The sequence below is a fragment of the Chenopodium album genome, chromosome 22 (assembly GCF_948465745.1).
Source record: "Chenopodium album chromosome 22, dcCheAlbu1.1, whole genome shotgun sequence".
Lineage (NCBI taxonomy): Eukaryota > Viridiplantae > Streptophyta > Magnoliopsida > Caryophyllales > Amaranthaceae > Chenopodium > Chenopodium album.
Genome location: NC_137855.1, coordinates 34,779,427 through 34,795,178, shown reverse-complemented (window position 1 = coordinate 34,795,178; position 15,752 = coordinate 34,779,427). Strand labels below are relative to the sequence as shown.

Below are 15,752 nucleotides of genomic sequence, written 5' to 3'. Positions count from 1 at the left end.
CTCCGTCCCAAAAAGAACGACCCATTTGGGTTGATTACGCGGGTATTAAGGAAGTTAAGTAAAAAAAAGTAAAAGTATATTGGAAAGATAAATTTACGTAGGGTTTGTAAAAAAATAGAGAGAGATAGTAATAAAATAACATTGAAAATCAAATTTTTGTATGGGGAAGCTAATTTTGCACAAATATTATTGCAAATTGGTGGGTGTTTTAATGCAACAAAACGTTTTGTGTGAGATTGGACTCACGTGAGACCAGACCCATAATCATTAAGATGTTGGCCTGATAAACCCAACCAAAGCCTGGCGCCAACATTTTATAAAATCGATAATATTGTTTTATTCCTGACTAAAATAGTCTTGTTCCTAATAAAAATTATCTTATTCCTGACTAAAATAGTCTTATTCATGATAAAAATTATCTTATTCGTGACTAACATCTTTATTTTGTTTTTGATATTCCTGATAAAAATAATCTTATTCCTGACTAAAATTTTCTAATTCCTAACAATGCAAATATTAAACCAATGAATATTAATCTAAAACCTGACAATACTAATCTAATACCTATCAATAAACATTTAATACCAAACAATAACAATCTAATACCAAACAATAAAACCTTAATACCTGACAATATTTTCTCTTTCACCACTAACCCTCTTCTTCCATGACTACAGCATTTTCTCTCTCCTCAACCTTACACCAACTGAAACGAAACCACCACCCCATCACTCTACCTTAACTGCGACCACCACCCCACCTTAATTGAAATAGCTAGATTTTCGGCAACCAAAATTTACGCATTTTTGGGTCAAGTCGAAGTGGGGGACGAGGTGGGCGATTATGGTCAGGGTCGGGTGGCGGGGTGGGTGTTTTTGGTCAGGGCCAAGGTTAGGGTCGGGTGGGTGTTTCTAGTTAGGGTCGGGTGGGTGTTTCTAGTTAGGGCCGAGGTCAAGGTCGGGTGGGTGTTTCCGATCAAGGCCGAGGTGGGTGTTTGTGAGTTGGAGTCATGGTGTGAGTTTCTGGGTCAAGATCGAGATAAGCTGACGGCGGGAGATCGTGGTGGCGGCGGACTCACGGTGAGTCCGTCTCACCCAATACTTTTCCTTAATGCAAATGGGTCATTCTTTTTGGGACAAAAATTTGGCCAAATGGGTCGTTCTTTTTGGGACGGAGGGAGTATTAATATTTGAACCCATAAGCCATAACCTTTATATTCATTATAATTGAACTTTGGATCACATCTCCAATGTCACATCTTATATGATAATAAAGTTGTATTAAAAAGAGTTATTTATATTCATAAATTCTAGAATTATAATTGTGAACTTATACGTGGATATTTTAACAATAATATGATTACAAATTTATTTTTCGTCTCTTTTAGTTACTCAACCATAATTCATATAGGTGTTATTAATATATGTAACCCAAAAATGCAAAACAATTTTATACGGAGTAGGTTTTTTCTTTTTACCACAAAAAATATTTAGTCAAAGGAATTTATTATGACAACTGATTAATAAAAAAAAAAAAATCCCTTTAACAATTATAACAAACTAATACGGAGTATAATATAACATTTAGACTACTGCATATTATATAATGAATTTTGATGTTAAATATATTTACAAAATTTAACAATTGATATTATTTTTATAAAAACCACCAATATATTTCACTTTATTTTGTTATAATTTTGAATATACGAACAATGACCCGGGGTATCGCCCGGGCCAAAAACTAGTTTATTTATTAAGTTTCAAACTGAGTTCATAATAAACGAGTCATTAGGGTTGAAACTCTTTTAGGTAGAATGCGGTGGTAAACTGTAAGAATACTTATACTAATCTATGAGGTTAGTCGAGTATTAAATGTGCATTAATAAAATCCATAAAAGAATTTTTAATTAAAATAATAGAAATTTCTATTATTCAATATTGAGCTATCTATTCATACTCCTTAGATTAAAAGTGGTACTATTATACTATAACTTAGATTGGTAAATTCTTCTTCAAATTATAAAGTTTTTTGTTTTTTGTTTTTTGTTTTTTTTGTTTTTTTGTTTTTTTGTTTTTTTTTTTTCTTTTTTTTACTGCAAAGTTTTTTCGATTTGCTAGTTTTTCACAAAAGTTCATTAATCATTATCTATATTCAAAACTTTGAATGTGATGCCAATCTAGCAATAAATACATCTAGCTAACTTTAGTGTTACCTTATCAGATTATTATTAATGGAAATGAATGGTAGAATTATGTATGAAATATATTAATTCAACTCGTCATCAATTGATCACCAACCTACTTCAATTACAACAAATTTAAATAGATAAATCCACTTTTTTTTTTTAATGAACAAATTATGTAAGCTTAACCTGGTAATATGTAGCTTACTTGTATCCGACAAAGTCAGGTTAGGCCTTAACATGTAATATTCATCTTATAACCTCAACACTAGTCGCTTCTTATATTTATGAGCTAAGTGGGTTAATTACAATTTTTTCTACAAGGTGTATGTGGTACCTAAATTATAACTATAGGAGCATTTATTTTCATTTCAACCCTACATATATTTTCCGTGTTTAATATAATGAAAGATAATCGGGATGTTGCAAACTTCCCAAAGAGTGTAACTTCAAGCCTATTTATGATTTCCAAGTATACAAGCTTGATATAACCAAAGATTTGAAGGAAACATGAGTAGAAGTGGAATTATCGAATTTTTAGGGGGTAAACTATACTTTAAGGTTAAAGATGCAGTTGAGTTTAAATAGGAGCTGGCCACACTGCTAATAAGGAGAAATACTCCTAAATTTAATATTTGCATCAGTAAAACTCTCTGGTTCTATATGTCTACTGTCTAACAAGGTTCAAGCAAAGAGAGTTAGAGAGTTTTCGCTTAATGAAATTAATATCAAAAGCAAAGTGAATTTTGGCCAGGTATTAGATTGCAAATCAATTTTTAGCACATCCATAAGTAACATATCATGTAATTTGGGCACTTGCTGATGCATCACAAGTGAAGAGGTATGCATTCAGTCCAATGAACTCCAAAATATATTTATCGATCCTGGCATTATATTTTTTTGGTGCACCCGGCCATATATTCAAGTTCAGATAAAATATAAATTGAAATTATTTTCTTGATCCTTAATTCATCATATATTAACATGCTCAAACAGAGAATACAGAAATAAGTTAAGCAGCAACTCTTCTAATTATCTTCATTGTGTGTGCTGCAGACAGACTATATATTACAAATGTAGCTTGTTAACTTTGCAGTGCATTGAACTTAGCAGTGCATTGGGGTATTAGGAAACCGATAAACAAACAGCAGGAGTAATGGAGTATAGGAATAATCCGAAGGGCACTTGTAAGGAGTTGTAAGTGAACTTGACACCGGAGCTGCCATCCCCAAGACGATTACATCGTTCATGAAAACTGCTGATTGACTGTGTTAGGCATGCATCCCATTTTTTGCTTTCAGACATTGTTTCTGCAACTGTATCAATCTGTGAATGCCTGATAGTTCACAACCTCCTCAGATTTAGTTATGCACAAAACAGCTAACTCGGCGCCTGCATGTATACAGTCATATGGCAAAATTAGTTATTTCAACTACAATCTACAATCATAGCTAAAGAGCTTGTAAGATGTACATTCATCCAAATTCAGATCAATGCAAAATTACTTATTTGTTCAAGCATTGCTAAGCCCATAAAATTTTCAAACAAAAAAATTACACCCTTATCTACACCTTGAATGAGTTGTACTCAGAATAGCAAGTGAACGGAACCTCCTATCGCAGCACCCTGCCCACAATTAGTAGACTACCATCAGTTGGATTGGCAGCACCACAGCAGTAAGTGCCGTTCATTATTGTTACCAACTAGTCAACTACCAAATTACTTCTACATATAGTTCTGCCAGTGACGTTCAATTTTATATAGAATAATATTATAATAACCACTGTTTGGGAGAATTTAACTATTTGAGATTTTTCCTACTAATTCAGCATTTAGGTTCATAAAAGGCAGGATCTACACTCTCCGATAAGAAAATTAGAACATCCATGAAAGCCCCAACGTGTTAGAATTCAACCTTTGACCACTCAGACTGTGACACTAAGATTTGGCCACTACATACTCTTTTCCACACGCCAGAACTGCTACTCGTCTAACCACATTCCACAAAGGCTCTTTTCTAGAGGTTGAGGTTTTTGACTAAGTAAACAAGTCCAAAAAAGGAGCCTTCTATCATATTAAGCGTCCCAAATCACACTACAGAGCATTTTCTTACGTTGACACTTGATTCTAATCAGAAATAAAATTGATCTTCCAATCAACTTCTCAAAATTCAACTTCAACCACAAGATGAAGGCTTTACATATTAATCTCAAGCCAAATGATAATCGGAGAGAAAAAGGCAATGGTCTTTTGGTAAAAGTGAACAGATAAGGTTGAATGCCCTAGAGGCTAGAGCAACTAGGTAGTCCAACACTCCAACACCAAGAACAATAATCAGTATGGATTTCGTCAAATTCAGATGCATGCAACCTTACCCTAAAGCCTAGACAATAATAAGAAAGTCCCACAGATACAACATTATGAACAAAAAATTGAAGCGGTCCAAATTAGCGCGAAATGGAGTAAATTTAGAATCCCTACACACTAAGTATTTCAAGTACACAAGTCCACAAAGCTGGAAGGGATTCATGAAATTCATCTCACACATCAGTATCCTATTAATTGATCACTTTCACACATCAAAAACATCTTCAATTAAATCTAATCATCAACTTTCCAAGAGTATAGTAATAAGCAAGCCCAAACAATTTGACCAAGAAATCTATGAATAGCACTTAATTACCAACTAACTAGTATTTAACAATTCCATCAGAAAAAAACCTCATTTTCATACTGTCAGTGTCAGCAGTACATAAATCAGAACAATCAATGAGTCAGCAACAGTATTCCACCAAAATCCAGTACAAACTTCTGCTAATCCAAAAACCGATATCATATAATCCATAAAACTCATCATACATACCCATCAAAACACCCCAAAAATTGAAACTTCACCCCCAGAAATTAATACATTACCCTAAATATGCAGGAAAAACATTGTTTTATATAATCAAAAATTATAAAATAAACCAAAACACAAGATAATTGAAAAAGGGCATTACCTTGAAGAACATGATCTCCAGGGCCAATAGAAGAATCTCCACAAACATCACATACAACTCTGCCTTGAATTTCACCAGTCCAAGCAATGGCGCTGCGAGCCAATGCCAGTAGCAATAAAATGAGTGAAAAAGTAGCAGCAGAAAGTTTGAGCTTATGACCAAAGATGGATTCTTTCTCCATTTTCATCAGTTTTAATTTATTTTTTTTATTTTTATTTTTATTTTTTTTAAAATTTTTTTTTTAAATGAAGTTCAACGATTTTTTTTAAAGTGGTTTCTTGTTTCACTTTGTTGTGCACTTTTCTTTAGTTGACCTCTTCTCAAGATTACCAGTAAGTTTGGGTAGATGGGAAAATTTGGACTCTATATTGAGGCCATGTAAGCTCATATTGAAGAGAACAACTTCTTTTATCATAACATTTATAAGGGGACCATAGCAAACAGGTTCTTATAGGCTATAGCAAGTTAAATTTCCGTATGCTTTGTAACAATTCTAGCTCATAATAAGAAATGAGACAATCAGACAGCTGCACATATCCACTCCTTGATAAACTTTTAAAAGTTGCTAACCAAGTGAAAGAGGGAGGTGGGAGGGAATTCATTCAACCTTATTGACAGCTTCAATGCCTTTAGATGCAAAAATGATCACTATAAATTCTACAAGTGCCTGATACCTCTGAGAGACACCAATGACCAATCCTAGAGTTTTGAAAGTTCAGAAGGAACTTGAAAGAGGCAATATTAAGGATTCCAGAAGAGCAAGACACTTAAGTCAAAACAGTTCATAAGCACACAACACAGCAATTATTCTCTGTCATTGGGTACAATGCTCCAATTTACAACCTTTTGGAACAATATATATATTTTTTTTTCCATATCTATGACAAGCATCAAGGCTATTAAAAGAGTGACGCGTCAAGGACAGGAGGTACAGGAGCAACAAATGCATTACGTAAATCACTGACCTCTGGAAACATCTTACTGGATGAGTACATTCCCTGGACAGCACAGGCGATGCTCATAAGAATATCAGCAAAAAAATGTCGAGAAAACATGGCAGTAATTTGCCTTTAATCATTTGCTATGAACAAACAACTCACTACTGATACTAAATTAAAACTAATTAGTCGTTTGGAACTAATGTTCCGGGTTACATCCCACTACTTACAAGATGAGATCCTCACAACACATACTAGATCAACAGCACTCTCATCTCTATTGATGACTACTATTTGCAACAAACTGATCTCTAGTTTCAACCCCGAAAACCCCTTCCCTTCGGATTGTGAATTCACACGAAGATGGTGGTAAATGAGGCGCGAAAACAACATGGATGTGTCTTCTATTACGCATATTAACAGAATACTTCCCATCTTCCTCAACAAATCCACTCCCCTCACATACAGCCTCCTCACTTCTCGATATAAACAACCTTGTATTAACACAATTAGCCCAAGATAAACCCAAAGCAGGACAAACCCGTCTCCCGGAAGTATACAAACACGCCAAATTCCCTATCCTCAACCCATTAATCCCATCATTATTTCCCACAAAATCAACAACTTGATTGGTTATTACCACTGCCAATCCAAACTTTTCAGCTAGTGCTCTCAATTTCCCAGCAATCTTAAAAAAGAAAGACAACCTCCGCTTAAGATCAGCAGGGGTGTTATCAAAATCAGACCTGAAAACGGCAGCAATCGAATCAATGACAATCAGCTTAATCGGCCATTGGGTCTTATTCCTTCGAACAAGAAAAGAATCCAACTTGAGCAAAACGTCGAACAGGTGGTGTGCATCATCAACAGCCTGAACTAAAACCTTATCCAAGGGATCATACGATGTAGAACCCAAATGGGTATTGTAAGAATCGACGAAAGAGAGAGAAAGCTGCCGGAGCCGGCGATCGGGAAATGGGAATTCAGTGTATAAGTAGAGAGATGAAGCAGAGAAGCCACCGAGCGAGACGGGGAGTTGGGCAGAGAGGAGGAGCTGAAGGCAGAGTTGGGTTTTGCCAGAACCGCTTTCGGCAACAATTTCAGTGATGGATTTGCAAGCAATGCCGCCGTCAAGAAAGCGGTCGAGGATCGGACAAGAGAGAGTAAGCTTTGGGGTGGTGATTGGCTGATTGTTGGGGTCAAGGAAGATGGAGGGTTTCATTGGAAATGAGAGAATGAGAGGAATAATGGTTGAATTAATTTGCAGAAATTGATCAAGTTTCTATGTTTGATGTTTTCATGGAGATAGGAGAGGATGGCGGGAATTATATGAGGTATTCAAATTCAACAAATGAGGTTGATTTTATAATTGTACCTAAAATAAAAAAGGACAGACATATGAGATAGAAGGTTGATTTAATCTGCACAAATTGAAGAATTTGATGAAGTTTTCTATGTATAATTTTTTTTTTTTTTTTGAATTTTGTTAAATTTGAGTAATAGGGTGATGATATGTGAACCCTTCGTTGGAAAACAGGTTGGAATAGAGGAAGGAGTGATGATACCTACTGGTTTTGCGTTTTTGATGGTATCTTTTAAATTAATAAAAAAGGATGGTTAATTAGAAAATGTGGTATATTTGAGATTTTGGGGGTGGTTCTCTCTTTTTTTTTTTTTTTTTTTTTTTTTTTTATAACAAAAATTCGTTTTTGATAATATAATATTGACTTAAAATGTCATACAAACCTAGTTTGTCACGTAAAATATTAAGTGTAATTAGAGGCGTCAATTTGGACTTTCGGGTCGGGTTTGGTCAGACTAGGTCAGGTTGAGTCTAATTTCAAAGTTGAGTCATGCTAAATTATTATGTTCATTTGAGCCGAAATCTGAATCGGATATTTTTCAAGTCTGTTGCAAATTGGGTTGGTTGGAACGGGTTTTGACACCTTTGTACTATTCATTTGTCATGAAATTCATAAACTTTCATTAGTGCCAATTTGATTAAGTAACCATCCTACTGTACTACGCATGAAGACCACTATCGAAAGAAAAATATAGGAAACGTGAATTCATTTATCTAACTGCTTACACTATTGGTTACCTATAGGCTTAAGCCTAAAACTTTATAACTTCTCTCAACAAGGGTGAAAGATCTCATACAATTCATGAAATCATGACAAACCCCAAACTTCCGAGTAAATACAAATTGGAGGTACTAACGTTTGCCAAAAGTTGCATTTAAAGTACTAATGTTTTAGAAGTTGCAGGTAGAGTACTCACCACAAAATCAACCTACTACAACAAGTTAACCAAGAAAAAAAAAAAAGGAAAACTAAATTTCTGACATTTATGCAGAGGGTATGATGTTTGCCGCATTATTTCTTCAGTTTAAAACCAGAGCATTAAAAAAATCTAAGTCAATCATACAAATGAATAAAAATCATGCAAATGAATCAATAATAAACGAAAATATAAAATTCAGTATTCTTTAAAAAAAAAAAAAAACTTCAGTAGTATCAACTGATTGATCAAAGATTGTATGCCAATAGTTAATTAATTAATTTTATAAAAATGTAGACCCTAGAATTAACAGAAGCAACAAAATTGAAAACTAAATTAAATAAAATTAAAAGGGAATCAATTGATCCTCACCACTAAACCACTTCGGTGAAAGTTGATGAATTGAAATTGTTGGAGATTATAGATTTGGAAACTCCGAACAAATTAGATGATGAAGCAAAGAACAACAAATTTCCAGATTACATCATCTCATCATCATAATTGGAATTTGGAAGAGGCGGTTTTTGATGGGTTTTGCTTAAAATTAATTGACCCACCATCAATTTACTTATGCCCTTTCTGAATTTTGTCTGACAAAGACTAAGATTGCTTTTATAATTAAGCCTAATGTAGTGAAAGTCATCTTCAATCTGGAGCAAGGAAGGGCCGTGATTTTTTAAGAAATCTGTTTGCTTGGGAATTCTTTTGCCTCCTTTAGTCTATATATAATTACAAGATTAGGAGTACCTTTAGATTTGGTAAAGCAAATTTTCTTGAACAACTTCCAGCAAAGCATTTTAAAAATGGCTGCCGATTTTCGTTAGGGTTGAGGATTTATTTTTTATTTTTTATTTTTGGTTTTGGATGAAATACGTATATTAATTTGGAGTGAAGGGAAAATAAAAAGGCTAATGATGGTTTTATGTATCCCAGAGTACATGTCAACCTTTTTTTTTTAATTTTTTTTTCCTTTTTTTAAAAATAAAAAAACTGGTTGTAACTAGTTTAACAAGTTTGTACCGGATTCTTTACCTCTTATAACAAGTCCAATACCTTTTGTGCAACTTCTGAAACATTAGTACCTTATGTGCAACTTTTGGCAAACGTTAGTACCTACAATTTGTATTTACTCCCAAAATTCCACTTAGCTGTGTTTTTTTTTCTTCCTCATAAAACATCAACAATTGGTGTGTATGTGAACTATAATAAAGTCAAAATGCATAAATAAACTAAACAAATACGTAGTATGAGGAATTGACTAGTTGACAATTGTATATTTGTATGCATTACTGTAATACTGTTATCTGTTGATGTAAAACTTACAAAGCAACATCGACTACCTTAAACCAAAAAAAAAAAAAAAAAAAAAAAAAAAAAAAAAAAAAAAAACCCCTATATTAACCACAATACAGTAAACAGTAACACCTCCAAAGGTCTAAAAGGCAATCACTACAAAAAAAAGAGAGTAAAAAGAAGGAATATTTGAGAAAAGAATTTTGTAAAAAAAACTTGCATAACTTTCAACACTGATTCTAAAATTGTCATTACCATAGATGCCTTAACATTGGCCTAATGGCCAAATTGTTTAATACGGGGTACAAAATTGCATCTACTATGCAACAACATACAAGGTAGCCCCAGGACATGTAATTCAATAAATACGATAATGAAGTCTACTATCACTCTTTCGTACACGCGAAAGGGAACATAAGGAAATAAGAGAAAAAGAAAAGGAAAAAAAAAAGTCATAACAGAAACTAAGAGTTTCAAATCTCACACCCCTTGTTGGTAGTCTAAAGAAAATTCAAGCACAAAGTTTGAACAAGATCCCATAGCACAAAGCATCATTCCGAAGGTGGATAATTTACACCTATCAGAGCCATTCCTTAGGTGGAAAATTAACACCAATCAGAGCTGGATGACATCTATCACTAGGATTTCGATAGACGCATGGCAAGTGACACTGATATAACTTTTTGAATGTGGACAGTGCCTCAATACTGCGAAATTGGTCACTTGCAAAATGCTTCAGTCTAGTAGAAAAAACAACTTTTTTGAGATTGTCTGAATATGTTTTAAGATTCCATACCAGCAGCCTTCCAAAGTCAGATCCAGCAAAAAAAAGGGACTCGTTGAAATCATCGCCATCCCAAGTTTGGTAAGTTGCAGTGTAGTTTTTGAATTCAATGGTTTCTAGCTGCTGCAAAATGTTGTCAAATTGTACTCCAGGGTTACGAACTTGACAGACTGTCACATTTTTTATGTAGTCATACTGCAGGGGAAAAAAAAATCATTGAATTGAAACAGATAGAGTCAAGCGTTATTAAATTGCAGGTAAATATTAATCTAACTTAAAAAAAGTAATAGAACTTGCATTCAAATGCGCAGGATCCCCCATGACAATCGTGAGACTCTCAAGTTTGCAACAACCCAAAAGCATGTAGGCTATTCCCTGGAATTCCCACCTACACAGTCCAGTCTCTAGGATAAGATGACTGGCCTCAAAGGTTAGAGGTTCCCTGAAATTATAAACCTCCATGGATAGAACCTACAATTTAGAAAACACATTCAATTCATAAGTTAAAAATTGAAAAAACAGGACATATCATATGAGCCACTTCATTTAAGATTACATCCTACTTCATTTTGATTTACGATCTAAAGAGCAGAAAATCAAGAGATGCTTATTCAAATAAACATAAACTGGGGGGAAAAAAAGAGGGAGCAGAAAATCAAGAGATGCTTATTCAAATAAACACAAACTGTGGGGGGGGGGGGCTGGGGGGGAGCCACAGAAATAATTTATACCTGAATGCACCAGCTGCTCAATGTAAGCACTTTAGCAGTTGCTAGTTTTCTGAGAAGCCCCAAAAAATTCTTTGCATAATAGCCCTTAAGTCCTGTACTAAAGATTCTGATTGCTTGGGGTCTATGATGCATTTTATCCAGCCTAAAAATTGCTTCAGAACAGGCTAGAGTTCCATCCATCCGATAGCTTTTTCTAGGCAGGGCTGACGCAAATTCTATTGTTTTCACGTTTGGAGCTCTAATACACAACTCTGTTGCGTTTTGGACGACAGTAAACTCCTCATTTACTACTAAATGAAGAAGGCTACAGTTTGCAGCAACATTAATATTAAGGTCAGCAGTTGGGTTGCAATTGCTAAGACTCAGCAGACCAAGAGAAGGACAATTACTAGTAATCTTCTCCACTGAATCTTTAGTAAGCTTGACATGCTCAAGGTAAAGTTCCCTTAGAGCCTTGAAATGCAGAGGAGGAAGAGTATCTAGTTGTAGCGATATAAGATTTAACTTGACCAATGAAGAACAAGGGCTACATACCCAATTAGGCATATCGACCAATGGGTACCGCCTCCTCCACTTGATTCTGTTGTCATTCCTATCATTGAAATCTATATATAGCTCTTCCAAGTTTTTCAAACTAGCATAGGTCATCAATGACTGTACAATGCTAGACACATGGCAGTCATACGGAAGAGAGATTTTCATAGAGTGTATATTTTGCCCCTGAAGATCAGTAAGAATTCTCAGCAATGATGAGAAAAGAGACTTGCCACAATTCTGAACCCATTTTTGACCTATTTCAACATTCCTCTTATGCTTCCATAGGTCCTTCCAACTTTTCGATAAAAGGGAGGTATCCATTGCTACTTCCATAGGAAGCTTATCTAGAATCTCTATGAGAAGATCATCGTGAAGCTTACCAATGTAATCAGGCTCACTATTATCATCCAAGACTGCTGAAGTTCTTGGGCGTTTTGAATCCGGTTGAAGGACATCCATTGATAATAAGTTGCAGCTGTTTAAGGACCAAACAGAATGCATCAGTAGAGAAAGCATGTAGACCACAAGACCAATAATGTGTGTTCTAAAGGTATGATTTAATTTATGAATTAATTCACCCACAAACTCATTAGAAATTTATCTCTCTTAATCAAAGTCTCCATGATGGCAGACTTTTATTATCTGAGGACCTTGCAGATTTGTATCCTTTAAAAACATAAGCAAGGTCTCCATGATATTGGCATAGAATTTTTATAAATGAGGACCTTGAAAAATATTATTCTTACAAATATGCATAGCTACGTAAGCTAATCCACTGTGGTTCATCAAAAGAAATATGGAAATTCCAAGCATCTTTTCAGTCAATAATATGAATGTTGTAGTTCTCATCCCAATTCAATCAACATGGATAAGTACTTCATCTCAATTTAAGTAAATTGGACATAATTACTACATTAGTACCCAACAAATGTGATAATTCTGAACAAGATGTGCTATCTACAGAATCCAGTAAAGCTTTATCCAAATGAATAAAAAGCTTTCTAGACTATTGATTCTAGGCTTCATTTCTTCCAGAATGATTGACAACAAAGCTACACAACTCAACAGCATAATTGTTTCTCCTTAACATTATAACAGATTTCCAAAGCAAACTTAGACCCATCCCACGAAAGGGATATTTATAATTGAAATCAACGGATGACTGAAAGATAAAGCCTTTTTTCCTTTTAACAGAGTTAAGTTGCAGGAAACAGTTGATTTTTGTCCTTTTGCATTCCCCACCAACACCCACAGTCATCCCTACCTCATTCCCATCCCTTCCTAATCCAAAAATTCACACAAAAGGCACAACATGAGAACCTACCTGTCAATTCGGCTAAATTGACCCAAGTAGTACTTAGTCTAGTGGTAAGGATTGTATTTCACAGCCATGAGATTGGGAGATCAATAACCACTAGGGGCAACTAGGAGGCGGGGATTCCATTACCCTTATTCCCCACTCACAAGAACCCTTGCACGGACCTGTGAGAGGTTTCGACCTCATAAAGTGCCTTCTTACCAACAAAAAATGGAAAATAAAGGAGGCTAGATTAGGGGTGGCAATATAGGCATACAGGTCAAGTTCGGATCAAATTTTGGGTTGAGATTAAAAACTATCAGAAAAAGTATATTACTTAATATTATCACAAATATGATATATAGGTCAAATCGGGTTGTTTTAGTTCGGTGCAGGTCGGGTTTCTCTCAGTAAATTCGGGTCGGGTTATTAAGTCGGGTCAAGAATTGTAAGCCGTAGCAAGGGATTGAGAAGAAACTTAGATGGAAGTACCATCAACAGATCTCCGTTCTTAATTATAGGAACACTTGTGCTCAAGGAAGGCAAACATTAGGGTGACTGATATACTACTTAGCCAATTATTAAGGCCCTGCTCCAAGCGATATTAAAGAAGAATTCACCACAAATTCCAAAGCAAAGCATAACAAACATAAATACAAAAAAGAAGCCAATTCCAACTATAATTTCAAAGAGATCTAGTCTCATAGAATGTTCCACAATTATTCGGCTTCAATTTACCGTGAAATTATGCCACATTCAGTCACATGTCTCATCACAAAATATGAGTCTGCACAAGACCAGTAAATATTGTGTCGATCAACATTTAAGCACATGGATAATGAACTACTATGCATCGACAAGGGTGAAACGAGAGTGACATGACATGAAACACAGGGTTGTTAAAATCAAACAGAAATCGACACAAACAACAAATGATTTGGATATGAGGATCGTGTCTTACCTTTGCAGAATATGACCTTCGCCACTTGATCAACAGTAACTTAAAAAAAGCACTTGATATCTGTATACGAATTCTCGTTTGAATCAGGAGTGTTGATCTGATTCAAAAACTATGAAATGAGAACAGAGTATGTAAAACTTTGCTCATTATATAGACAGATTAATAGGTAATAACAATAATAAAATTAAAGATGCACAAATAATTGGTGGCAGATCAATATGATTTATTTCCAAAGTATGCATTAAATCAAGACCGTTGGAAAATTAACGTTCCAATCCAATCTCCACAAAGGCCTTTAACACGTGTCGTCATTCAAATTTTGAATTAGAATTAAATTACAGATATTACAACATAATACAACTGGAGGATAGTCAGGATACACCCAAATAATGAGAATAAAGTTTGCCAAGTTATTCATTAAATATCTTTTGGAATTTAAAATACATGGTAATATGGGTTTGACGAACCTTCTTAGCCTCTCTTGGATGACGAAGCTACTAAAAACCACCCTCTCCCGACAAAAAAAAAGAGCCAAACTGTTAAGGCATCTATCATCTTTCTTGCATGAAAGATTATAAATATGATTCAAGGAGAGTTGAGCTACTTAAGCACCTGTACAGTAATACACATAAATTCCCTATTTCTGTTTTACAACTATGCCAAGTCCATTCATGGCATACTGATGTTTAAGGATCCCACTGCCACAAAAGTAACATAAATAAACACTGTACAGTAAGCAGGAACCATAAAATGCAAATACTACCAGCAGCCACTTGAAGATATTCCATTCATAATCTTGTGGCAGCAGTCATGTATAAGTCCTTGGATACAGGAAGATAGGAATTACAGATCTAACACCTGAAGAATTTACTGAACTTCAATAAACAAGATAGTTGATTTACGCATCCATCAATAATCACATTTGGAATGTCAATCTAAAGGCTATCTTTAATTTATGTAGTTTGCTATTATAACATATGATCCATTCTGTCAACATAGAAGTAAACTTGCATACAATGGCCTGCAAAACAACCTACAGAAAGAATATATATGTACACAGTCTCATTTCCTAACAATATCACTGTTTGGATTGCCCAACAACACAATTAATAGTGCAATAAAGAGTACTAGTCCATGGACATGAACAAATCCTAACATCTTGAAATTCTAGCAGATTTAGGATGTTTCAGATATGACATGGCAAGATTTTTAAAAGCCATATATTTAACCAAGCATGAGAAGAATAGTTATAAATTTTGACTTTGAAAAGGCCAAATTTAGCAGCTGTTTAAGGATGGAGGAAATAGTCATTAAGAGGGAATATTAATAAATTCATCCTATTCCTTGGCTTCTTCTTAGCCAACATCAAAAAGAAGGGGAAATTGATGCCTAACTATGATGAATTTCATCATCAAAGAAAACTATAGAGAAGCTTGTTAGCAGCTAGAAATATGTGATTCTCTTCCATAGCACAATTTGTTGACCAAATCAAAACCAAGTAAACATTCTGCAATAAACACTTATTAGAAAGGGCCAGTAGACCTGAGAAAGAGTGAATTCCTTTTTTTTTTCCTCTCCTTTCACAAATTGAGCTGAGAGGGAGGGGAAGGCACACTTCTGAAAGTGTTAGTGGAGTGGAGAGGGAGGCACATCACTGAAAAGCAGGATTTCTCTTGGCAAAATTTTAAGCAACAAAATGAATGGCAGAAACAAAAGAACTTATTATAATGCGAAAGTCAAAAGA

General features: G+C 34.8%; 2 protein-coding genes across 2 annotated transcripts; both read right to left on the bottom strand.

The window, feature by feature from the left end:
* Nucleotides 1-6,145: 6,145 nt before the first annotated feature.
* Nucleotides 6,146-7,806, bottom strand: LOC145605952 (DNA repair protein XRCC3 homolog). The gene has a single exon (XM_081662018.1). It carries the CDS (start codon nt 7,345-7,347, stop codon nt 6,403-6,405), a length of 945 nt encoding a protein of 314 aa, XP_081518144.1. The 5' UTR covers nt 7,348-7,806; the 3' UTR covers nt 6,146-6,402.
* Nucleotides 7,807-9,785: 1,979 nt separating this feature from the next.
* LOC145605566 (putative F-box/LRR-repeat protein At1g56400) lies at nt 9,786-15,247 on the bottom strand. Its single transcript, XM_081661636.1, has 3 exons — nt 14,009-15,247; nt 11,214-12,225; nt 9,786-10,953 (listed from the first exon to the last, which is right to left on the bottom strand). Exons 2-3 carry the CDS (start codon nt 12,207-12,209, stop codon nt 10,747-10,749), a joined length of 1,203 nt encoding a protein of 400 aa, XP_081517762.1. The 5' UTR covers nt 12,210-12,225; nt 14,009-15,247; the 3' UTR covers nt 9,786-10,746.
* Between the last annotated feature and the right edge of the window lie 505 nt (nt 15,248-15,752).